We start from the raw sequence: 26,194 nt of genomic DNA, 5'->3' as shown, positions 1-26,194 counted from the left end.
ATAGAAAGAATTTTTTTTTAAAAAGGAGAGGACTTGCCCCCTGTTTGTGGCACTCACTCCCTGTTCAGGTATATTACAGGTCCCAAGTCTTAATGAGTGTGGGTTAATGAATGGATGAGTGAGTGGATTGGGTGAGTGATTGCCAGGGGGATGGTTAGTTGCTTTGGGGTTAACCAAGTTGAGGTGCGATGGTTGGGTCATGTGGGAGTCAGGTTGTGTGGGTATTTGGGTCAGTGCGGACTTTGGATTGGATTGGATTTGTTTATTGTCACGTGTACCGAGGTACAGTGAAAAGTATTTTTCTGCGAGCAGCTCAACAGATCATTAAGTACATGGGAAGAAAAGGGAATAAAAGAAAATACATAACAGGGCAACACAAGATATACAATGTAACTACATAAGCACTGGCATTGGGTGAAGAGTTAATGAGGTTAGTCCATAAGAGGGTCATTTAGGAGTCTGGTGACAGTGGGAAGAAGCTGTTTTTGGACTGGTGGGAGAGAGAGAGTCAAGTCGGATTGGGAAGCTTGGCTCAGTTGTGGTGCTCAGTTTAGTTCTGCTGCTAATCACGGACTTTGACCAGGTTTTAACCAGCATAACATTTGCTAGGTAATTATCTGGGTAAATTCTGTGGATCTAACCAAGTTTCTGACCCGGAGCTCAGTTTGATGACATTGGCTGAGGGCCTCAGGCAGCATGAATTATCCCATTGTAAGTTTAAACTTCCCATTCAATTACAGGATATGTGAGTGAGCAAGTAGAGTGAGCAAGGACTTCCGCAGGGTCCCTACATGCGACATAAACCTCTCAGTCCAGATTTGACTGGTTTGGCTTATTGTTATATTTTAAATGTACTGCTTTTGATAAATGACCACGACTTGTGCTTTTACTATACAGGTTCTGACTAGTTATCATGCTTTGCTGGAAAAGCGTGTCACAGAATGCAAGAAATTCACTTTAAAAGTAACTGTGGAAGAGGTTGCTCAAGGTGAGCCATGCACAAACCATCCAGAGATCATTATTTCTCTTAACTAACACACAACCCATTCTGAAATGCAGCTAACAACAAACATCATTTGCATATTTTTTGACTCCCACAAAGAGATATGATGGGATAATTTTGCTTGCTCAGCAGTTGAACATAGAACAGAGAAAAATACAGCACACAACAGGTCCATCGGCCCACGATATTGTGCCAAAACTTTGTCCGAGATTAATCATAGATTATCATAGAATTTACAGTACAGAAGGGGGCCTCATGGTAGCATGGTGGTTAGCATCAATGCTTCACAGCTCCAGGGTCCCAGGTTCGATTCCCGGCTGGGTCACTGTCTGTGTGGAGTCTGCACATCCTCCCCGTGTGTGCGTGGGTTTCCTCCGGGTGCTCCGGTTTCCTCCCACAGTCCAAAGATGTGCGGGTTAGGTGGATTGACCATGCTAAATTGCCCGTAGTGTAAGGTTAATGGGGGGATTGTTGGGTTACGGGTATACGGGTTACGTGGGTTTAAGTAGGGTGATCATTGCTCGGCACAACATCGAGGGCCGAAGGGCCTGTTCTGTGCTGTACTATTCTATGTTCTAAGGAGGCCATTTGGCCCATCGAGTCTGCACCGGATCTTGGAAAGAACACCCTTCCCAAGGTCAATACCTCCACCCTATCCCCATAACTCAGTAACCACACCCACGCTAAGGGCAATTTTGGACACTAAGGGCGTTTCTCATGGCCAATCCACCTAACCTGCACATCTTTGGACTGTGGGAGGAAACCGGAGCACCCGGAGGAAACCCACGCAAACACCGGGAGGATGTGCAGACTCCGCACAGATAGTGACCCAAGCCGGAATCGAACCTGGGACCCTGGAGCTGTAAAGCAATTGTGCTATCCACAATGTACCGTGCTGCCCTTTAGAACAAATTAATCAACACTCCATCATTCTACCGTAATCCATGTACCTATCCAATAGCCGTTTGAAGGTCCCTAATGTTTCCAACTCAACAACTTCCACAGGCAGTGCATTCCATGCCCCCACTACTCTCTGGATAAAGAACCTACCTCTGACATCCCCCTATATCTTCCACCATTCACCTTAAATTTATGTCCCCTTGTAATGGTTTGTTCCACCTGGGGAAAAAGTGTCTGACTGTCTAGTCTCTCTATTCCCCTGATCATCTTATAAACCTCTATCAAGTCACCCCTCATCCTTCTCCATTCTAATGAGGCCTAGCACCCTCAACCTTTCTTCGTAAGACCTACTCTCCATTCCAGGCAACATCCTGGTAAATCTCCTTTGCACCTTTTCCAAAGCTTCCACATCCTTCCTAAAATGAGGCGACCAGAACTGCACCCAGTACTCCAAATGTGGCCTTACCAAGGTTTTGTACAGCTGCATCATCACCTCACGGCTCTTAAATTCAATCCCTCTGCTAATGAACGCTAGCACATCATAGGCCTTCTTCACAGCTCTATCCACTTGAGTGGCAACTTTCAAAGATCTATGAACATAGACCCCAAGATCTCTCTGCTCCTCCACATTGCCAAGAACCCTTACGTTCACCCTGTATTCCGCATTCATATTTGTCCTTCCAAAATGGACAACCTCACACTTTTCAGGGTTAAACTCCATCTGCCACTTCTCAGCCCAGCTCTGCATCCTATCTATGTCTCTTTGCAGCCGACAACAGCCCTCCTCACTATGCACAACTCCACCAATCTTCGTATCATCTGCAAATTTACTGACCCACCCTTCAACTCCCTCATCCAAGTCATTAATGAAAATCACAAACAGCAGAGGACCCAGAACTGATCCCTGCGGTACGCCACTGGTGACTGGACTCCAGGCTGAATATTTGCCATTCACCACCACTCTGACTTCTATTGGTCAGCCAGTTCGTTATCCAAATGGCCAAATTTCCCACTATCCCATGCCTCCTTACTTTGTGCTTAAGCCTACCATGGGGAACCTTATCAAATGCCTCACTAAAATCCATGTACACTACATCCACTGCTTTACCTTCATCCACATGCTTGGTCACCTCCTCAAAGAAGTCAATAAGACTTGTAAGGCAAGACCTACCCCTCACAAATCCGTGCTGACTATCCCTAATCAAGCAGTGTCTTTCCAGATGCTCAGAAATCCTATCCCTCAGTACCCTTTCCATTACTTTGCCTACCACCGAAGTAAGACTAACTGGCCTGTAATTCCCAGGGTTATCCCTATTCCCTTTTTTGAACAGGGGCATGACATTCGCCACTCTCCAATCCCCTGGTACCACCCCTGTTGACAGTGAGGGCAAAAAGATCATTGCCAACGGCTCTGCAATTTCATCTCTTGCTTCCCATTGAATCCTTAGATATATCCCGTCAGGCCCGGGGGACTTGTATACCCTCAAGTTTTTCAAAATGCCCAACACATCTTACTTCCTAACAAGTATCTCCTTGAGCTTACCAGTCTGTTTCACACTGTCCTCTCCAACAATATGGCCCCTCTCATTTGTAAATACTGAAGAAAAGTACTCGGTCAAGACCTCTCCTATTTCTTCAGACTCAATACACAATCTCCTGCTACTGTCCTTGATCGGACCTACCCTTGCTCTAGTCATTCTCATATTTCTCATATATGTGTAAAAGGCCTTGGGGTTTTCCTTGATCCTACTCGTCAAAGGTTTTTCATGCCCTCTCTTAGCTCTCCTAATCCCTTTCTTCAATTCCCCCCTGGCTATCTTGTTTCCCTCCAGCGCCCTGTCTGAACCTTGTTTCCTCAGCCTTACATAAGTCTCTTTCTTCCTCTTAACAAGACATTCAACCTCTCTTGTCAACCATGGTTCCCTCACTCGGCCATCTCTTCCCTGCCTGACAGGGATATACATATCACGGGCACGTAGTATATGTTCCTTGAACAAGTTCCACATTTCACTTGTGTCCTTCCCTGACAGCCTATGTTCCCAATTCTTGTCTGACAGCATCGCATTTACCCTTCCCCCAATTGTAAACCTTGCTCTGTTGTACGCACCTATCCCTCTCCATTATTAAAGTGAAAGTCACAGAATTGTGGTCACTATCTCCAAAATGCTCCCCCACTAACAAATCTATCACTTGCCCTGGTTCATTACCAAGTACTAAATCCAATATGACCTCCCCTCCGGTCGGACAATCTACATACTGTGTTAGAAAAGCTTCTTGGACACACTGCACAAACACCACCACATCCAAACTATTTGATCAAAAGAATTTCCACTCAATGTTTGGGAAGTTGAAGTCACCCATGACTACTACCCTGTGACTTCTGCACCTTTTCAAAATCTGTTTACCAATCTGTTCCTCCACATCTCTGCTGCTATTGGGGGGCCTATAGAAAACTCCCAACAAGGTGACTGCTCCTTTCCCATTTCTGACTTCAACCCATACTACCTCAGTAGGCAAATCCTCCTTGAACTGCCTTTCTGCAGCTGTTATACTATCTCAAATTAACAATGCCACCCCCCCCACCTCTTTTACCATCCTCCCTAATCTTGTTGAAACATATATAACCAGGGACCTCCAACAACCATTTCTGCCCCTCTTCTATCCAGGTTTCTGTGATGTCCACCACATCGTAGTCCCAAGTACAGATCTATGCCTTAAGTTCACCCACCTTATTCCTGATGCTTCTTGCGTTGAAGTATACACACTTCAACCCATCTCCTTGCCTGCAAGTACTCTCCTTTCTCAGTGTTTCCTTCCCCACTGCCTCACTACACGCTTTGGCATCCTGAATATCGGCTACCTTAGTTGCTGGACTACAAATCCGGTTCCCATTCCCCTGCCAAATTAGTTTAAACCCTCCCGAAGAATACTAGAAAACCTCCCTCCCAGGATATTGGTGCCCCTCTGGTTCAGATGCAAGCTGTCCTGCTTGTACAGGTCCCACCTTCCCCAGAATGCGCTCCAATTATCCAAATACCTGAAGCCCTCCCTCCTACACCATTCCTGTAGCCACGTCTTCAACTGCACTCCCTCCGTATTCCTAACCTCGCTATCACGTGGCACCGGCAACAAACCAGAGATGACAACTCTGTCTGTCCTGGCTTTTAACTTCCAGCCTAACTCCCTAAACTCGTTTATAACCTCCACACCCCTTTTCCTACCTATGTCGTTGGTACCAATGTGCACCACGACTTCTGGCTGCTCACCATCCCCCTTCAGGATCCTGAAGTCACAATCCGAGACATCCCTGGCACCTGGGAGGCAACGTACCTTCCGGGAGTCTCGCCCGCAACCACAGAATCTCCTATTACTATTGCTTTTCTATTCTCCCCCCTTCCCTTCTGATCCCCAGAGCCAGACTCAGTGCCAGAGACCTGGCCGCTGGGGCCTTCCCCCGGTAGGTCATCCCCCCCGAACAGCATCCAAAACGGTATACTTGTTTTGAAGGGGAACGGCCACGAGGGATCCCTGCATTGTGTGCCTGGTCGTTTTAATTCCCCTGACTGTAACCCAGCTAGTCTTGTCCTGTACCTTGGGTGTGGCTACCTACCTGTAACTCTTCTCGATAACCCCCTCTGCCTCCCGGATGATCTGAAGTTCATCCAGCTCCAGTTCCCTAAACGGTCTCTGAGGAGCTGGAGTTGGGCGCACTTCCCGCAGGTATAGTCAGCGGGGACATCGGTGGTATCCCTCACCACCCACACCCTACAGGAGGAACATGCAACTGCCCATGCCTCCATCCTCTCTTACCTTACAGAATATAGCTGCCCTGTGGACCAACTGGACCTCCGCCCTCTGACTCTGCTCCCAGTCAGCTGCACTCTCTGTAAACTCCTGGCTCCCTTCTCGCTCTTTGTGGAAAAGAAATGAAAGGAGCACCTTGCTCCCTCCTCACCTAACTCCCTCAGTCACCAAACTCTCATGATAGCACTCAAATGCACCAAATTCAGCACTCCCTCAGTCACCAAACTCTCACTATAGCACTCAAATGCACCAAATTCAGCACTCCCACAGTCACCAAACTCTCACTATAGCACTCAAATGGACCAAATTCAGCACTCCCTCAGTCACCAAACTCTCACTATAGCACTCAAATGGACCAAATTCAGCACTCCCTCAGTCACCAAACTCTCACTATAGCACTCAAATGGACCAAATTCAGCACTCCCTCAGTCAACAAACTCTCACTATAGCACTCAAATGGACCAAATTCAGCACTCCCTCAGTCACCAAACTCTCACTATAGCACTCAAATGCACCAAATTCAGCACTCCCTCAGTCAACAAACTCTCACTATAGCACTGAAATGCACCAAATTCAGTACTCAGTGCAAACAAAGTCTGCACTGTAGCTGGATCCTTTTTATACTGTGAATCTAGCCTCTGAAAACTGGCCTAATCCAATTAACTAATTAACAAGCTCCAGCTGCAAGTACCTACAAGTAGAACCTTTGTTTAAAGATGATTGAAAATTCACCTTCTTCTAAACCAAACAGCAACTTTTACGTTACTTAACCCAATAAAGGAAAGACAAAACTTTAGATAAAAATGAACCCTTATACTCCCTCAGTCACCAAACTCTCACTATAGCACTCAAATGCACGAAATACAGCACTCAGTGCAAACTTTAAAAGTAACTGTGGAAGAGGTGCCTCGAGGTGAGCCATGGACAAACCATCCAGAGATCATTATTTCTCTTAACTAACACACAACCCACTCTGAAATGCAGCTAACGACAAACATCATTTGCGTATTTTTTGACTTCTACAAAGAGATATGTTGGGATAATCCCAGTTGAAATAGGGTTGTGATTCTACCTAAGTGACGGGACACAGTCAATGCACTGGCAATATAATAATAATAATCACTTATTGTCATGGGTAGGCTTCAGTGAAGTTACTGTGAAAAGCCCCTAGTTGCCACATTCCAGTGCCTGTTCGGGAAGGCCGATACGGGAATTGAACCCGCGCTGCTGCCTTGTTCTGCATTACAAGCCTGCTGTTTGTGCTAAACCAGCCTCTAGTAGCTGTTTATATATACCTTTGCAAAATATAAAAGTGTTTCATGTTTTTCCTAGTCATGCAAAATAAAGTTAAATACCCTTGCCTTCATTTACTTATGAAACTGCTGTAAAAATCTTTTACTCTGTTTTGCAATTGAATAACTGAAAAGTGAAATCCCCGTCCATCTTCGAATGCGAATTTCTCAACTCAACCTATTTACATATAAGCCCACTCTACTATAGCTTTGCTCTTGCATGTGGTCATACTGGCACTTCCATTACAGAATAAAATAATATGTTCCCAAGCTATTTTTAAAAGCTACATCCATCCTCGCCTCTCTTGCACTCTTTCTTATTAAATTTAGAGTACCCAATTAACTTTTTCCAATTAAGGGGCAATTTAGCGTGGCCAATCCATCCACCATGCACATCTTTGGGCTGTGGGGGCGAAACCCACGCAAACACGGGGAGGATCTGAGCATTTTCAAATGCCAGCAGGGTTAGGACCTGTTGAGGGCACAATTTCAATAACATGACCCAAAGTTCATCGCAGGATTCCATATCCTCCAGGACAGTTTGACGTTTTCAACATGCTGGTGGTGTTGAGGAATGGGGAATCATTTTGCCGTCAATTTATGACCCATTAATAGGTGAGGCAGATAAACCTAGCGCTTGGATTAGTACTTGGAACTATGATGTTGCCAGAACAGAGACTTTGTTGAGGGAGACCATAAGACCATAAGACATAGGAGCAGAATTAGGCCACTCTGCCCATCGAGTCTGCTCTGCCATTCAATCATGGCTGATACTTTCTCAACCCCATTCTCCTGCCTTCCCCCCATAACTTCTGATCCCGTTATTAATCAAGACCCTATCTATCTCTGTCCAAAAGACACTCAGTGATTTGGCTTCCGCAACCTTCTGCGGCAGAGTTCCACAGATTCACCACCTGAAGAAATTCCTCCTCATCTCTGTTTTAAAGGATTGCCCCTTTTGTATGAGATGGTGTCCTTTGGTTCTAGTTATTCCAACATATGGAAATATCCTCTCCACATCCACTCTATCCAGACCTCGCAGTATCCTGTAAGTTTCTAAACTCCAACGGGTAGAGACCTAGAGGCCTCAACTGTTCCTCATACGACAAGTTCTTCATTCCAGGGATCATTCTTGTGAACCTCCTCTGGACCCTTTCCAAGGCCAGCATATCCTTCCTTAGATACGGGGCCCAAAACATGCTCACAATACTCCAAATGGGGTCTGACAGAGCCATGTACAGCCTCAGAGGTACATCACTGGTCTTGTACTCTAGCCCTCTTGACATGAATGCTAACATTGGATTTGCCTTCTTAACTGCTGACTCAATCTGCACATTAACCTTGAGAATCGTGAACACGGACTCCCAAGCCCCTTTGTGCTTCTGATTTCCTAAGCATTTCCCCATTTAGAAAATAGCCTATGCCTAAATTCCTCCTTCCAAAGTACATAACCTTACACTTTTCCGCATTGTATTTCATTGGCCTGTCCCTCTACAGATCTTTGTATCATCTGAAAACTTAGCAACAGTGCCTTCAGTTCCTTCTTTCAGATCATTAATGTATATTGTGAAAAGTTGTGGTCGCAGCACCAACCCCTGAGGCACACCACTAGTCACCAGCTGCCATCCTGAAAAAGACCCCTTTATCCCCACTTTCTGCCTTCTGCCAGTCAGCCAATCCTCTATCCATGCCAGGATCTTACCCTTAACACCATGGGCTCTTAACTTATTTCACAGTCTCCTATGCGGCACCTTGTCAAAAGGCCTTCTGGAAAAACCACATTCACTGGTTCTCCTTTGTCTAAAATCCTTTTTACCTCCTCAAAGAAGTAACAGATTTGTCAGACATGACCTCCCTTTGACAAAGCCGTGCTGACTGAGTCCTATTTTACCATGCACTTCCAAGTACTTCACAATCTCATATTTAATAACAGACTCTAAAATCTTACCAATGACCAAAGTCAAGCTAACTGGCCTATAATTTCCTGTCTTCTGCCTCTCTCCCTTCGTAAACAGTGGTGTTATATTAGCCCCTTTCCAGTCCTCTGGGACCCTTTCTGCCTCCAGTGATTCGTGAAAGATCACAACCAATGCCTCCACAATTTCCTCAGCTATCTCTTTTTGGATTCTGGGGTGTAGTCCATCCGGTCCAGGTGACTTATCCACCTTCAGACCTTTCAGTTTCCCCAGAACCTTCTCCTTAGTGATGGACATTGCCCTCACCTCTGTCCCCTGATTCTCCTAGAGCTCTGGCATCCTTCTGGTGCCTTCCACCTTGGAGATTGATGCAAACTAACTATTCAGCTCGTCTACCATTTCATTGTTTCCTATTATTACTTCTCCAGCCACGTTTTCCAGTGGTCCAATGTCTATTTTTGCCTCTCTCTTACCTTTTATATATTGAAAGAAACTCTTCCTATCTTCTTTTATATTACTAGCTAACTAGTAAATATTTTATCTACTCTCCCCTTATTGCTTTTTTAGTTGTCCTCTGCTCGCTTTTAAATGATTCCCAATCCTCTGGCTTCCCACTAATCCTTGCCACTTTCTTTTGCTTTTACGCTGTCCTTGACTTCCCTCGTCAACCATGGACGTCTTGACCTGCCCTAACCATGTTTCCTCCTCCTTGAGGTGAATTTCTGCTGTGTCTCCCAAATAACCCCAAAAAACACCTGCCATTGCTGTTCCACTGTCTTCCCTGCTAGTCTCCTTTTCCAATCAATTCTCGCTAGCTCCTCCCTCTTGTCTTTGTAGTTACCCTTATTTAATTGTAATACCGTTACATCTGACTCCAGCTTCTCCATCTCAAACTGCAGGGTAAATTCTATCTTATTGTGGTCACTGCTCCCTAAGGTCTCCTTCACCTTAACAACCCTAATCAAGTCTGCCTCATTATACATCACCACATCCAGAATTGCCTGCTCCCTCGTGGGCTCCGCCGCAAGCTGCTCCAAAAAAAATCTCTTAAACATTCCACAAATTCCTTTTCTTGGGATCCACTGCTAACCTGATTTTCCCAGTCCACCTGCATATTTAAGTCCCCCATGATTATTGCAATATTACCTTTTTTACATGCTTTATCTATCTCCTGATTTATTTTCTGCCCCACATCCTGACTGCTGTTAGGGGGCCTGTACATAACTCCCATCAGGATCTTTTTTCCTTTGCGATTCCTCATCTCTACCCACAGAGATTCTATGCCATCTGATTCTATATAGCTCCTTGCTATCGATTTAACTTCATTCTTTACCAATAATGCAACCCCGCCCTCTTTGCCCATCTGCCTGCCCTTTCGATAGGACACTTTTCCTAATATATTTGGATCCCAGCCCTGATCCCCTTGCAACCACGTCTCTGTAATGCCCACAATATTGTATCGTCTAATTTCAATGTGTACATCAAGCTCATTTACCTTGTTCCGTATACTGTGCGCATTAAGGTACAATACCCTGAGTCCTGCATTGACCACCTCCCTTCTCACACTTGTCACCTTTTTTGCCCTTCCTGAGGGCGATGTTCTATTATTTTTGCTCTCTATTTTCCCTTCAGTTATGACACCTTCTAAGCTAATGCTCTGGTTCCCACCCCCTGCCATACTAGTTTAAATCCTCCTGAGTGACACTAGCAAATCTCCCAGCCGGGATATTGGTGCCCCTCGAGCTTACTGCCTAACACCCTGAACTCCTTCTGCAGGACCTCATCACTCTTCCTCCCTATGTCATTAGTACCTATGTGTACCACAATCTCTGGCTTTTCACCTTCCCCCTTCAGGATGCCCTGTGTTCGTACAGAGAAATCCTTGACCATTGTGGTGGTATGATGATTAACATAGCTGCCTGCCATTGGTGCAGAACACCGGCTTACCATTGGCCCTGGTCGGTCATGTGCCTCTTGACCGATTGGTTGAGACCAGTCATGTGACGGCTCCCCGATTGGTCGAGAGGCTGAGTTAACCCCGCCTCCAGGGCGAGGTATAAATACCCAGTACGCACGGCGTTCGTCCATTTACTGTAGTCGACCGCAGGGCTAACATCTAACTTATTAAAGCCTAACTTTTGTACAGCAACTCGTCTCGCGTTCAATTGATGGTTCATCAACCATGACACCAGGGCACCATGGGAGACAACACACCATCCTGGAGTCTCTCTCACTTCCAAAGAAGCGCCTATCTGTGCCCCTTACTATAGAGTCCCCTATAACTATCGCTCTCCTGCACTTTGCCCTCCCCTGCTGAGCAACCGAGCCAGTTGTGGTGCCACTGTTCTGGCTGCTGTTGTTTTCCTCTGATGGGCTGTTCCCCCCAACAGTATCCAAAAAAATACCTGTTGGAGAGGGGTGACACCACAGAGGATTCCTGCACTGACTGCCTGCCCTTTCTAGCGGTCACCCATCTGTCTGCCTGCACCTTGGGTGTGACCACATCTCTGTAACTCATATCTATGACGCTTTCCACCACCTGCATGCTAACTAAGGGAGAGACAGGATTGGCAGATAAATGTTCTAGAAGTTAGATGTTTCAGGTGGGATAAAGGGGCACGTAAAAGGGCACAGTAAGAAGTCTTACAGCACCAGATTAAAGTCCAACAGGTTTATTTGAAATTTGGATGTAAAAGGGGTGGGGGATTTGAACTACTGGTTAAGAAGGGGTCACAGCTGTACTGCAGGAGGACACCTTGGAGGACTCGTGCAGCGAGGCAATATGGGTAGAGCTCAGGAATAGGAAGGGTGCAGTTGTTAGGGGTTTACTACAGGCCTCCCAACAGCCAGTGGGATATAGAGGAACAGATATGTAGGTAGATTTCAGAATGATGTAAAAGCAACAGGGTTGTGTGGTGGGTGATTTTAACTTCCCCTATATTGACTGGGACTCACTTAGTGCTTGGGGTTTTGACGGTGTCCAACTAGGGAAGGGGCAGTAGTGGACCTGGTATTGCAAAATGAGCCCAGCCAGGTAAGCAAGCTTTTTCAGTTGAGTTCTAATCTGGATACCCTTTTCGACCACAAGTAAAGTATTTTGTTCTCACAGGATAGTTAAAAAAATAGTAAAAGTATTTAAGGCAAAGCAGATTTGTCTGAAGACCAGGGGAAGCTGAAAGAAACTAGTTGAAACAGGTTTTGAACATTTTGCCTGCATCTGCAGGGTTTCTAATAGGAGCCAAATTTGTTCTGGAAAGCAAGTGTTACTGTGTGCCATTGGGATGTGGGATCGATTGAGAACTACATGTTTTTTCCATTCTTGTTTTTTAATTGGGAATAGAGATAATAATTAAGGGGATTGTATTTACTGTATTGAGTAGCATTGTTTAAGCGTCAATTATGGGCGGCTGCTTTACAGTGCCAGGGTCCCAGGTTCGATTCCCGGCTTGGGTCACTGTCTGTGGAGTCAGCACGTTCTCCCCATGTCTGTGGGTTTCCTCCGGGCACTCCGGTTTCCTCACACAAGTCCCGAAAGAAGTGCTGTGTTCAGTGAATTGGACATTCTGAATTCTCCCTCATTGTACACAAACAGGTGTTGGTGTGTGGCAACTAGGGGTTTTCACAGTAACTTCATTGCAGTGTTAATGTAAGCCTACTTGTGACAATAATAAAGATTATTATTAGAAGGTATTTTCGGGTGTGATGTTAAAGAGTTTAATATTGTTTTGATAATAAAGCTTGGTTTTAAAATCTTACAACACCAGGTTAAAGTCCAACAGGTGAATTCATCTGAGGAAGGAGCTGCGCTCCGAAAGCTAGTGTTTGAAACCAAACCTGTTGGACTTTAACCTGGTGTTGTAAGACTTCTTATTGTGCTCACCCCAGTCCAACGCCGGCATCTCCACATCATGGTTTTAAAATAGCAAATTCCCTTTTCTTCCTGCAATCATTCCTGGAACGAAGTGTTCTTTGTGCTCAGTCTTGGAGCATATACTAAAATATAGGGGTTTAGGTCCAGTATCCTAGCCACTGTTGGGGTCTGGTCTGGATCGTAATACTCCTGACTGGCACCTTGTAGCAGTTGGAAAGACTTTAAATCTGTCTGCAGTCTTAAGTATATCTATTTCCATAAAGCAATTTAAGGAAGAGCCGGGGAGTTCTCCTGGTTTCCTGGTGAACATTTATTCCTGAATCAACACCCGAGATCTGCTGATCTGTACATTCATGTCATTGCTATTTGTGGGACCTGATTGGACCCACACTGGCTGTTAGGATTCCTACATTACACATGAGATATACTTCAACAGTGCTTCATTGATTATAAGGATGGCTTTGCGGCATGAAAGGAGCAATATAATTACAATTTAATTTTCCTTTATCGTCATATTTGAATAAATAATTGTGAATGAAAACGCTCACAATGTCAATGACTAGCCTTGTTTTGCATTGTTACAGCTTTACGACCCCAAGATGCTCAGAATTCTCTGATGATAAACATCTGCACACGGTAAGAAGTTCATATTTCAATTGTTTGGAGTTACATTTTGTAGCTGATATTATTGGGGAAATTGATTTGGGAGATATTTGTCCATAATATCCTGGTTCCCCAGTATTGCATTTAGGGGGTGCTCCAATGAAGTGCTGGGGAATCCGTCTCGGAAGTTCCCACGTAAAGGTATACATGACAATTGCGCAAAAGTGCCAACTTTCTCACGCCAATTGCACTGGGCTGGGAACCATCGGACAGAAGTGATTTAAATCGCTAACCTGCCAGTTTTACTCGGATACTTTAAAAGAGTTAGAGGAAAATAAATCAACTCTCGAGTAACTATTTAAATAACCCAGACCCAGCCTTGCAGGAGAGCCCACCACGTACATGACCCACCCCCAAACGGAACCGTCTTCCCCCCCCACCCGCCACCTCCTCTGGTCCGATGCACCCGCACCCCTTCCTGTCCCACCCTACCTTCCATGTTTTCTGAACTGCTTAACCTGTTAATTATCCCTTTAAACATCTCCTTTGTGGCAACTAGTGCCCTAAAAAGCGGTCGTTTCTTACCTCTCCGGGTCCCCAGTTGCTCTGCACTGATGCAGCCAGTGGTGCGCTTCACTGCTCCCATCTCACCTAGCCTCAGTGAGGACTTTTGGAAGAGACTGCTTTCGAATATCAACATGGGTTAGTCTGTCAAGAGTGGCAACCCATCGGAGATTGCCACTCTGAGGAGGTTACAGATTTAACTAACACATATATTTGAAACCTGGGTTCAGTCCTTTCATATTGTCAATTGACATATTCCTGATAAAATCAACAGTTAATAATCAAACATTAAGAATATCCCCTAGAATAGGGAGCAAACATATCCCCCCCTGGGCCATCACCTTGAGCACAAAGACTTCTTTGTCACTTAAGATCGAGGTTATCCATGAAGATAGTTTGACTAATTTCCTTCCGTCTTGCATAACAAGACAATCCTCTCACTGCTCAAACCCTGACCTTTCTCGTTTCTCTTATCATGGCGTATCCAATTCAACTTGTCTGTTAGATCCACCTTCTGCACCCCCTTGTGCCAATTTCATGATCCTCGGACTATCCAACTTGCATTCTCAGTTCCCATGCCTGCCAACATTGTAAAGGCTGCCGTGGCTGATGGGCTAAAAGGGGCTGAGTTTAGCTCAGAGCTAAATCGCTGGCTTTTAAAGCAGACCTAAGGCAGGCCAGCAGCACGGTTCAATTCCTGTACCAGCCTGCCCGAACAGGCTGCCGGAATGTGGCGACGAGGGGCTTTTCACAGTAACTTCATTTCAAGCCTACTCATGACAATAAGCGATTTTCATTTCATTTCAAATGGTTCCCTCTTCTCAGATATTATTGCCCTCATTTAAAACTATCATTCTCACAATCTTCAAGGAATCACAATCCCACAATCACTGGAACATATCCTTACAAACTACTATCCTCACCTCCAAATTATCTTTCCTGGCAAGTTACAATCACCTATGATATCTGGGTGTACTTTGGCTGAAACTCCATGGACTGGATTCCCCGTTGGCTGACAGCGAAATTGTGAAACGCGATTGGGCAGAGAATACATTCTGATGCTAAAATCGTGGCGGGCACCGATTTGACGCCAAATCGCAATTTTCCATCACCTCGATAGCGGCGTCAATGCGGTCCGCAATGCACGTACAATAAACACCGCTTGCATGTCATTAGCGAGCCTGACCCAGTATTCTCTGGGGTCTATGCGATGCTCCACCTCTGATAGGCCGAGTTCCCAACGGCTTGGTTCCCTTGTGCTTTTAAAAATCGTGAAACCGCCGTCGTGGCTGCTGAGTGAGACAGAGGGGGTAGAGGGAGTACAGAAAGTGTCCAACATCGCCATAATGTGCTGACAGTTGTGGTGAGTGGCTTGGAGGGGAAATTCCAGGTGCTGGTGTTCCCATGCATCCTCTCCCCTTTTTTTCTTGATGGTAATCGTCCTGGGTTTGGAGGTCCTGTCTAAGGAGCCTTGGTGAGTTCCTGCAGTGCATCTTGTAGATAGTATATACTCTGCTACTGTGGAGGGATTGAATGTGCGTGTGAGGGATGCCAATCAAGTGGACTACTTTTTTCTGGATGGTGCGAAGCTACTTAAGTGTTGGAGCTGCACTCATCCATGTAAGTGGTGAGTATTCCATCACACTCCTTGTAGCTTTTGTACAGGCTTTGGGTGTCAGGAGGAGAATTACTCGCTGAAGGCTTCCTAGCCTCTGTTCGTCACTGGTAGCCACAGTATTTATATGGCTAGCCCGGTTCAGTTTGTAGTCCATGATAACCCCAGGGTGTCGATAGTGGGGGATTCCGTGATGGTGATTCCATTGGAATTCAAGGGGAAATGGGTAGATTGTCTCTAGTTGGAGACGGTTATTGTCTGGCACTTCTGTGGCACAAATGTTACTTAACATTTGACTACAAAGAGAAGATGGTTAAACTCTTTTATCCCCAAGGCAATTAACTGAAACCTGTGTTTCCCCATGGAATTCGCTTCCACATACACCCTGCAAGACTCTCTTCACTACCTCCTTCATCTCTACTTCTCTTGACTCTGCTACTCTCAGCTGTTTGTCTAATATCAATAGGGGGATATTATCTGTTTTGATTTCCTGCAAAGTGACCTTTTGACCTCTTCTGCTTTTATCCCCAAAATTTACCTCCAAAAGGAAGTTACTTTTCCAGCAGTTTATTCAATGAAAATGCAAAATAAAATAATGGAATAATACATCTTTATTAAGGAAATACTGTTGCCAAAAAAATTAAGTTTTTAAATTCCGAGTGAATAATATTCCACAATCTGCATGTTTCTCTTAGCAAGGGCTCAAAATGTCCAATGATTGTCATATGTTTTGCTCATTTTCAAAGTAAACTTTTAATACCTTGCTCTTCTAAGGTATCTTGCCGATTCCGATTCCTCAATGGCCATTATAGATATTTCCATGCTGACAGGATTTTCTCCAGATACACACGATCTGAATTTGGTAAGATATCTTTATTATTTAATAAGAACAGTGTACATTTATATCAGAACCAAGGTCATGGCAAAAGTTAAAATGAAAGATGCTGCATCTAAAAGCAGGGCTTTAGCTGTATTAATGGCACAAATAGAAATAAAACTTTAGATTTGGTAGCTATTACCAGTAGCAGAGTGAAGTTTCCAGGATGCTTAACTTGTAATAAAGTTAGACAAAATGGGAAAGCAGATGGGATAACCCTGATAACAAAGAATGAGACCATGGTGGCAGTACGAAGATATCTTCGTCCAGAACATTGGGATGGCAAATTGGTACATGAGGTTGGAGCTGCAAAATAGTGGAAGTAGCTATAGCTACCCTAAACGTAATCATAGTACTGCATGACATTTGAAGCAGGGAATGAGAGGAACATCTAACAAAGGTAATGTAATAACCGTCACGACTTCAGTTTTCATGTAATCTGGGCAAACCAGATTGGCAATTGTAGCTTGGAAGATAAGTTCATGGAGTGCATTTGGGAAGTGAGTGGGGAAAGTGTGAAATCTACTGTGGTCGGAAGGAAGGAAAAGCAGAATATCTTTTTAAAAAGTGACAAACTGGTAAGTGTTGGTAGTCAGAGGGATTTGGATACTTTGTACGTGAACCGCTGAGTATTAACATGCAGTTAGAATGAGAAATTAGGAAGGAAAATGAAATCTTGGCCTGTATTACATGGAGGTTGAAGTATGTGTACAAGAAAGTTTTGCAGTGAAACCAAAGGAAGTATTGTGTACAGTTACCAAAGGAAGTATTGTGTACAGTTACCAAAGGAAGTATAGTGTACAGTTACCAAAGGAAGTATTGTGTACAGTTACCAAAGGGAGTATTGTGTACAGTTACCAAAGGAAGTATTGTGTACAGTTACCAAAGGAAGTATAGTGTACAGTTACCAAAGGAAGTATTGTGTACAGTTACCAAAGGAAGTATTGTGTACAGTTACCAAAAAAAGTATTGTGTACAGTTACCAAAGGAAGTATTGTGTACAATTCAGGTCTCTTTAATGAAGGAAGGAAATATTTGCCTTGAAGTGTAACAAAGGTTTATGAGATTGATTCCTGGGATGAGAAACTGTCCTATGAGGAGAGAGTGAGTAGAATGGCCCATTTTCTCTGCAGAATAACAATAATCTTTATTATCACAAGTAAGCTTACATTAACACTGCAATGAAGTTACTGTGAAAAGCCCCGAGTTGCCACACTCCGCCGCCTGTTCAGGTACACAGAGGGAGAATTCAGAATGTCTAATTCACCTAACAAGCACATCTTTCAGAACTTGGAAGTGGAAGCCTGAGCACCAGCAGGAAACCTACGCAGACACTGAGAGAATGTGCAGAATTCGCACAGACAGTGACCCAAGCCAGGAATCGAACCTGGGACCCTGCCACTGTGCATTAACAGTGATAACCACTGTGCTATCATACCATGAAGAATGAGAGGCGATCACATTGAAATGGATAAAGTTCTTCGAGGGCGTGACAGGCTAAATGCTGTGAGGCTGTTTCCCCAATTGGAAAATGAGGGAGCATAGGGACATTCAGCCTATTGAGCCTACTCCGCCATTCAGGAAGATCATAGTTGATCTTGCTATAGTTTCAACTCCACTTTCCTTCTGCCCCTCCGTAGTCTCAGAGTTTGGCTATTGAGATGACTGAGACGAGAAGACATTTCTTTACTCTGATGGTTGTAAATATTTGGAATTCTCTACCCATACAACTGGGGATGCTTAGTCATTGAGAAGATTCAAAAGAGCGGGATAGTTTTTTGGGCATGTGGGGAATCAAGGCATATAAAGATGGTGAGGGAAAGTGTAGTTGAAGGAGAAGCTCATGATCACATTAAACAGTGAAGCAGACCTGAGGGGTTGTAGAACTACCCATGTTCCTAATTCTTCTACTCGTAACCTTACCATGTTTGAGAAATGTCTCGAAGTGTTCATCACCTTGAAATAATAGAAAACTATTATGGAACTAACCTTTTGTAGACAGCAGGATCTCTTACAACCAACTACATGAATGACCAATTAATCTGTTTTCAGACATAAGTGGAAGGTTAGTGGGGGCCATTGAAGCCTGTCCAGCCATTCAATAAGTTAATGGTTGAACTTCTACTTCAAATCTGACTCCTCACACCAATTCCCATATCCCTTGGATGATTTTTTAAAAATCCCTTAATTACCAGAGCACACAAAAATGTTGGCAGATAAGAATGGTGTTGGTTGTTGTAGGACTGTACATTTGAATGTGGCAGCCAGTGTACAACAGGGAAACCATTTTCATTTATGACTGAACCCAGTTTGACTATTCCGTTGGAGGTCACTGATTGTATGAATTTTTGTGCCCACTCTAGATGTAGGAGACCCTACCTCATTGGATATTAGACGGAGCAGTGATATGCCAACCACTGCATCCCTTGAACATTCAATTTTAGTTCTTTCAACTTCAAATGATCGCACTATATTTTTATTTAGTTCTAAAATCTAAAAAGAAACTTCCTTTCCAATGATAAGTGAATGTTAACAATGAAATTCACAATTTTCTGCCAAAGAAAATTGATCAAGTCTAGTTAGAAGAAGTATTCATGTGATGCAGAGTATAATTGAATATGAACTACTTAAGAAATGTAAATATTGTTCTTCTCTCACTTGCCCTCAGAGACAATGTTGGTGCTGTTCTCCCCTCACTTTCACTTCACACAGACGTTCTTCCCCTTCTCATTAGCTTCCCCCTTCCCCACCCCTCAATCCACACTGTCATCGAACCCCAGTTCTTACTGCTTTCATCATTCCTCTCACTCCTTTAGTTCAGACTGGTGTTCCTTTCAGCAATCCTCCCAGCTAATATTGTGCAAACCAAATTCTGCCGGTGTGAATGAATCTGCAATTGGTTTGAGATTTCAGGCTTGGTGCTGAGCTTCTGCACCTGTCTGAAACCATCTGACCAAATTATGTGTAATCATATATCCTCTTGTGTATGTATGAACAAACCATAACTTGATAACATTTAGCCTGATTTATTTCCAGCTGAACAACGAAGTGGACGGTTACATATCAAGATATGAACTAGACAAGGCATTATCAACCCAAGGGTCACTGATCCTTTATTTGGATTCGGTAAGAGACAAACTATATTTTGAGTATTATAAGATTGAAGAAAGACCGTGGCAGGTTTTCGCTCCTGGGCCTGGCAAGCAGAGAAGGGAGAATTCCTAGCTTTGTGAATCTGGCCTTTAAAAATGTCTGCCCAGACTGTCTCCATACCCTCTCTGAGGTAGGAATTTTCAGGCCAGGGGGCTGGTGGATGACCTGCTAGAAATGAGGAGGCTGCAGCGTATGGAGGAGACATAAAAGGCCTATCTTGGGGCTCTGGCACTGTGCCGACATTTTTTTTTAAATGAATGTATAAAACATTTGTCCAACCCTCACCCAGTACACGCTTTCCATGACAATCATGCACCTCATGCTTCCCCCATGGGCCTTTATATATTACATATTCCCAAGCTGACCTGTGCCCGTCTACCGCCAAGTACCTTGATAACCCATGCCAACTTAATCCAATTCATGGCAACCTATCCGTCACTCACCACAATTTTCCCTTATCCCCTCCATGACAGGTCACCGAGTATGTAACAAACCTTAGACGCCATTTTGGCAGAAAATAAAGTCTATTGATAACATGAATATTTGAAAAAACACGTATTTGATTTAAAAAGTAGGAATCGCTTATGGAAACAACAATATTATTTAAGGACTTAATCTCTTATGACAATAAATATTTCTATTCTATAACCACTTGAATCTGTCAAGCAAACTGCTCACTTAACAGACACCCAACGTGATAAAATCAGCCATTGGAGCGCAAATCCTAACATGATAGCTGCAATGCTTACGCCATCAGTCGGAAAGTAAATATCAGGCATGGATTTATGTTTTTTGTTCCACACCTTTTTTAAATCTTGAAATCCCAGCAGCGTTAAATCCATTGACAGCTTTGACAATTCTGATGTGTTTTGACAGATCCTTGGCAGCTTAGAAGTTTGTCGACAGTGTTGGCAGTTCCAATGAGTTTACGTACGTGTCCCCACACAATCATGTCTAATTTAACAATCTGGATGGGTGCTATACTTACTGCAAAGACTGCCTTACTTCTCCCCAAGATGTCTGAGGACAATATCAAAAGAGGTACCTTACCTCTACAAAGGCTGCTCTAGCTATCTGAGCAAATATGTTCAGGCTGCCTCATACATGTCCTAATCTGCACACATTGGGATTCAAACCACTGGTTTTCCAAAATCCCATTTCAGTGGAGGCAACTGATGATTTAATAGCCAGCTACCTCTGTAAACCATGCATGCATGAACCCAGGACCAATTTCAATTTTGTGCCCTGCAAAGTGGTAAATGCCATGCCTCGGCCAGGACTTTAGTTTTTCCGCATTACTGCTATTTTCACCTTGATGGAGAGCTTACCTGTCATGTGCAAAATCTGGATGTCTCAAAATACTTCATTGAAAATTTTGAGTTTTGAATTGTCGAAGACTGTTGTACTGTTGCCAGCGGGGAAGTAACCTGGTCATTTTTATTTGTCTCCCCACCTGGTTTCTGTCAAGTTGGGTGGCTCAAAAACTGGCCCCAACCTTAACTATGCTCCCCACTGTTTTATTCCAAATAGCAGCTGTGGTGAATGTGATTCACACTATATATAGTTGCCAGTATTACTCCATGTATATATGTTCATTATCTACCCATTGTAAGATCAATGCTGTATATAGTTGCCAATATAACTCCGTGTATATATGTTCACTATCCACCATTGTAAGTGCAGTTGCACTATCCGACCACCAGGGGGAGTCGCTCGGGGAGTACGCAAGTGTTTGTACTGGGCTCCTCCCTTGGCTCTGCCCAGGATTCCTCCCCCTGGGACCGATGTATAAAGATCAGTGCCTTAGAGCCAGCCTGCCATTTCATCTGGAGTTCAACGACGAATAGGCTGGCTCTGTTGTAAGTGTATTAAAGCCTCTGTTCAGATCCAACTACACGTGTTCGCTGAATTGATGGTTCCATCAGCAGCAAAAATAATTGGACCATTGTTTGGATTCTGATCTAAAAAAAGAAACAAGGATCCTCCCACTCAAGGACACGAAAACCCGCCCCACACCCGCAGACACAATGAACGCCCTTCCCCGTTCCATTGGACACAGGGGATAGCCCTCCTCACCCCCACGGATATCCTGAATGGAAGCCCCCTAGCACTGGCCCTGCGGGTACTGTTCGCCAAGTTCCCCTTTTACAAAACCTATTTTAAATCCTGTCAACATGACATCTCGCTGATGGCAGGGGAGGGTTGCCTTGCTAACTAAATGGTAATACCTACTACCTTTCATCGCGGGACCCCCATTACGTCATTGGCAGGGAACAGGACAATCAGGCAGGGAATCCCACTGCGTGAAAGCCGTTTTTAGACTCGCCCTCGATTCTCTGCTCCCATTGGCATTCCTGCCCACTGAAAACGGGTTGGAAAATGCCCCCCCTCCTAATGTGTTTATCCACATTTTCCGCACAGTCATGTCTATGTTTAACAATCGCAAAGGGCAAAGTACCTCCCCCAAATGGTATCTTATAACTCCAAAGAACTCCACAAATTTTAAACCTTTCCTGGACAGGTCTGAAGTGGGATGATTTGGGTATCACAATAGCCAAAATTGTCTGCGACTGAAGGCAGCCGCTCTTTATGAAATGAAAATGAAAAAATACTGCGTGCAATGTCTTGCAGAACCACAAACGTGCAAAGTACACCCTCCACCATCCCCCCTCCCCACAGCCACCCCACCATCTGGAGAAAATGGTGGGTGATGGATTTAGTAGTAGAACTTCTGGCTTCTGGTGCCATTTCTGTTAAGCCAGGAACACCCGCCATCATGGTCAGGACTCTGATATCGGTTTCAGAATTTAAAAGGTATTTTGTTGAGATTGGAATTTACTTTGGACTGCATTAATACTTATTTCTCAGTGGTGTTTACTTGCGCATTTCAATCATGCCTGCATTATGTGAAGTTTAAATTCTCTTTAGCATCTCTGAAACAATCCTTTGTTTAATATCATCAGGTGAATTGTATTCCCAACAGTGCTGTTCTACTGTCTTCACATATGTAGATTAACCCTTTTGGCTCATCTTTAATCGATTGAGTTCTGATTTTCTCTTTTAAATTACGAACAGGTTTCACATACAGAAGACACTTGCTTGGGATTTAAAGTACATCAGTTCTTCAAAGTTGGACTTATCCAACCAGCTTCTGTCAAGGTTTATGAATATTACGATACAGGTGAGTACTTGTAAGGCCATCATGCTGACTTTGTTTAACATCTCTTGAGTGGAAACTAAGGTCATAAGAAAAAGGTTAAGTTACTTGGAAAGAATGTCATGAGAGAAATAAGAGATTGACACGGGATGGTTATGAAAATGATGGGAATTAAAAGTTTTTTAAAATAACATTCAGTTGTAAAGCTTAAAATATTTATTGACCTGACAACAAAAAGCTTAGGTAATTGCTCAAAACGGGAAGGATACCAAGGTCAGGTATCTTAAATGTGTTCATTGCCATGAGTACTTTATCTGAATTTGGTCATTCTTTTCTATTGATTGTTAGGGAACTTTGATACAATTGCTTGGCAGATAGAAATTTATGGACTTATATTATAAGATTTTCAATTGTCCTGAATTAAAAAGATACGGCATTTTCTAGGTAGTCAGTTTTCAGAGTTTAAAAAATTGTAATAAATTTAAATAAAAAGAATTGTTTATATAACTTGTCTTAATCTATCCATATTATATTGTCATTTTTGTTATCTACATGCAGAGAACAGTTGTACTAAATTCTACAATGTCAATGCAAACAGTGGTATGCTCAGTAAAATCTGTGAAGGTGATGTTTGCAGATGTGCAGAAGGTAGGATTCAATTACAAGTTTTATATGGGAATTTTTTTATTTGATGCACTGTAGTATTTGTCTGCGCATTATGGCTGGGATATTTTTAAAGTTGAAGCTATCAAGTAGTGTCATCATTTCCAATAGTCCAATGGAATAAAGTTTGATTAATTTAAAAATGAACTGATCTACATATACCAATGTCTATGACTTGTTATCAATGAAAACTTGACTTAAATCAGCTCAATATCACAGAGAATCCATACCAATTTATTAATTTTGTATGAATATACATTTAATTATGGTAGCAAATCTAAAGAGATGATCTGCAATATTCTTCTTCTCACACTGAGTTCCACTCCCTGGGAGCATGGGATTGAGATGGACTAAAGGTTTTGTCAGATATTTCAACCTTGTGAGCACCTTGTGAGCATAGCTTCCTGCTTGGCCCATAGTCACTGACCCTGGCTTGTATTTTTGTAGCCATGATGTGGAGATGCCGGCGTTGGACTGGGGTGAGCACAGTAAGAAGTCTTACAACACCAGGTTAAAGTCCAACAGGTTTGTTTCAAACACTAGCTTTCGGAGCACTGATCCTTCCTCAGGTGAATTCACCCGAGGAAGGAGCAGTGCTCCGAAAGCTCGTGGTGGTGGTGGAGTATAGGGTATACTTATATGCTGATGACTTGTATATTTTGGAGTCAAGCTTTTGGTGGGGAGCATTATGAGTTGCTTCAAAGACTTGGGATGTTTTCAGGGTACAAATTGAATTTTGGGGAAAAGTGAGTATTTTATGGTCTCTTCCCCAGGAGTGGGAGGGGCTGCTATTTCACTGGCAGCATCTCACTTTAGGTATTTGGGGGTGCAGGTGGCCCGGGATTGGGCAGGCCTCCAGAAGTTCACCTTCACCAGCTTGGTGGGGAGGATAAAGGCTGACTTGTTGAGGTGGGACAATCTTACTCTATCGTTGGCAGGCCAGGTATAGGTAGCAAAGATTAATATTTTGCTGCAATTCTTGTTTCTGTTTCAGTGCCTGCTGATCTTTTTGCCCAAGGTCACTTTTGGGGGTGGACAGGCTGCTCTCATTTGTTGGGTGGAGAGTGTGGGCAAGATTAGGAAGGTGACAGGGGGAGGAGGTGGGTGGCTGGGCCTTCCAAATATGATGTATTATTATTGGGCAGCGAATGGAGAGCTTATTCAGGGATAGAATCTGGAGGTGGGGGCTTTGCGGGTGAGAATGGAGTCAGGCTCTTGGAGGGTTGCGGGTTCTGGCAATGGTGCCAGGGAAGTATTTGGTGAGTCCAATGGTGGTGGCCACGCTGCAAATCTGTGGCAGCATTTTAAGTTGGGAGCTGGGTCAGTGGGATGCCGATTAGGGGGAATCATGGGTTTGAGCCGTGCGGGTGGATGCAAGGTTTCGGGGATGTGAGGGGAAGGGGGATCAAGGAAATTAAAGATTTGCTTTTTTGAGGGCAGTTTGCAATTTTGCAGGAGATGAGCGAGGAGTTTGGGCTGGTGCGGAGAGAATGTTTTAGGTATATGCAGGCGCAGAACTTTGCGAGATAGGTCTTCCCGACAGTGTCTGCCTCATCGTTGTTGGAGGCGGTGATGTGAGTTGTCTCGGCGATTTATGGGAGGATTTTGGAGGAGGATGGGGTGTCCATGGAGGGGGTTAAAGCGAAGTGGAAGGAAGAGTTGGGGCGGCACTAGAGGAGGGATTGTGATGGAGGTGCTGCGAAGGGTAAATGCCTTGATTTTGTGTGCGAGGCTGGGGCTGATACAAATGAAGGTGGTGTACGGGGCACACCTTGCAAAGTCTAGGATCAGCTGACTATTTCAAGGGATGGAGGATGTCTGTGAGCGATGTGGGACGGGCCCTGTGAACCATGTGAACATGTTTTGGGCCTGCCCAAAGCGGGAAAGGCTTTAGAGGACAGCACCTTTTCGGGAGTTTCCTATCTGGATGTGGAGAGCAGTCCCCCTAGAAGCCATATTCGGGATGTAGGACCGGCTGGACCTGCAGGCAGGTGCAGGGCAGATGTTTTATCCTTTGCTTCGCAGATTGCTCTCAGGTGAGTCTTGTTGGGGCGGAGACCATCTTCTCCACCCTGTGTCTCATTGTGGCGGGATGAACTGCTGGAGGTTTTGGCCTGGAAAAAGTGAAATTCTCTCTAAGGGGAGGGGAGGGGGCTTAATGGTTTTGCGGGGCGGGGGGATTTGGGATTGTTCTAAATTGTAAAAATGTTGAAAATTTGTTGAATAAAAGTACTTTAAAAAATAATAATTTAGTGGGAGGATAGCTAAACCTCAATGTAAACCAAGCGGAGATGTGATAATGTAGTTATTTATAAAATCCCATGATAGCAGCATGGGAGCTCCCTGCACATTGGCAGAGGAGAAGCTTGGAAGAGCTGCTCAGATTACTGAATAAACTGCTGTTATTATAAGTGCTTGGATCACCAACCATTGGAACCTAGCACTTTTACACTCAACATAAGAGGATTCTGTACAAATTCACAATGGGCGCAATTCTCCGGAAAAACATCCAAGTGTGGTAGCGAGCGTCAATTGCCGCGAGCTTCCTGGTGCTCAGCCCAGCGATGCCGACATCGCAATTTAACATTAATTGATACACGGAACGAGTCCTCACAGGCTTCCCGTTGCAAATGAAGGCTTGCTAGTCCGCCGCTAACAAGGTCTAGCAGCACTTACGCTGCACTTGCTCAGCCGACCCCAGTCACCCAGCCAGCTCACAATAATGGCGACCAAGAGACCAACCCAAGATTCGGAGATGCTGACCTGGGGAAGTTGC

The 26,194-nt window shown here is 44.1% G+C and overlaps 1 protein-coding gene across 1 annotated transcript in view; it reads left to right on the top strand.

Annotated features, from left to right (window-relative positions):
• Positions 1-26,194, top strand: part of LOC119957047 (complement C3-like) — a 232,881-nt gene that overhangs the window by 189,680 nt on the left and 17,007 nt on the right. Inside the window, exons 32-37 of the mRNA XM_038784653.1 lie at positions 898-988; positions 13,371-13,422; positions 16,343-16,430; positions 19,482-19,571; positions 22,674-22,779; positions 23,314-23,403. Of these exons, the coding sequence (XP_038640581.1) occupies positions 898-988; positions 13,371-13,422; positions 16,343-16,430; positions 19,482-19,571; positions 22,674-22,779; positions 23,314-23,403 (517 nt within the window). The remainder of the gene's footprint in view (positions 1-897; positions 989-13,370; positions 13,423-16,342; positions 16,431-19,481; positions 19,572-22,673; positions 22,780-23,313; positions 23,404-26,194) is intronic.

Source organism: Scyliorhinus canicula, chromosome 25, assembly GCF_902713615.1.
Source record: "Scyliorhinus canicula chromosome 25, sScyCan1.1, whole genome shotgun sequence".
NCBI classification, from domain to species: Eukaryota; Metazoa; Chordata; class Chondrichthyes; order Carcharhiniformes; family Scyliorhinidae; genus Scyliorhinus; species Scyliorhinus canicula.
The sequence above is the reverse complement of the archived record's forward strand: the minus strand, read 5'-3'. Positions and strand labels throughout refer to the sequence as shown.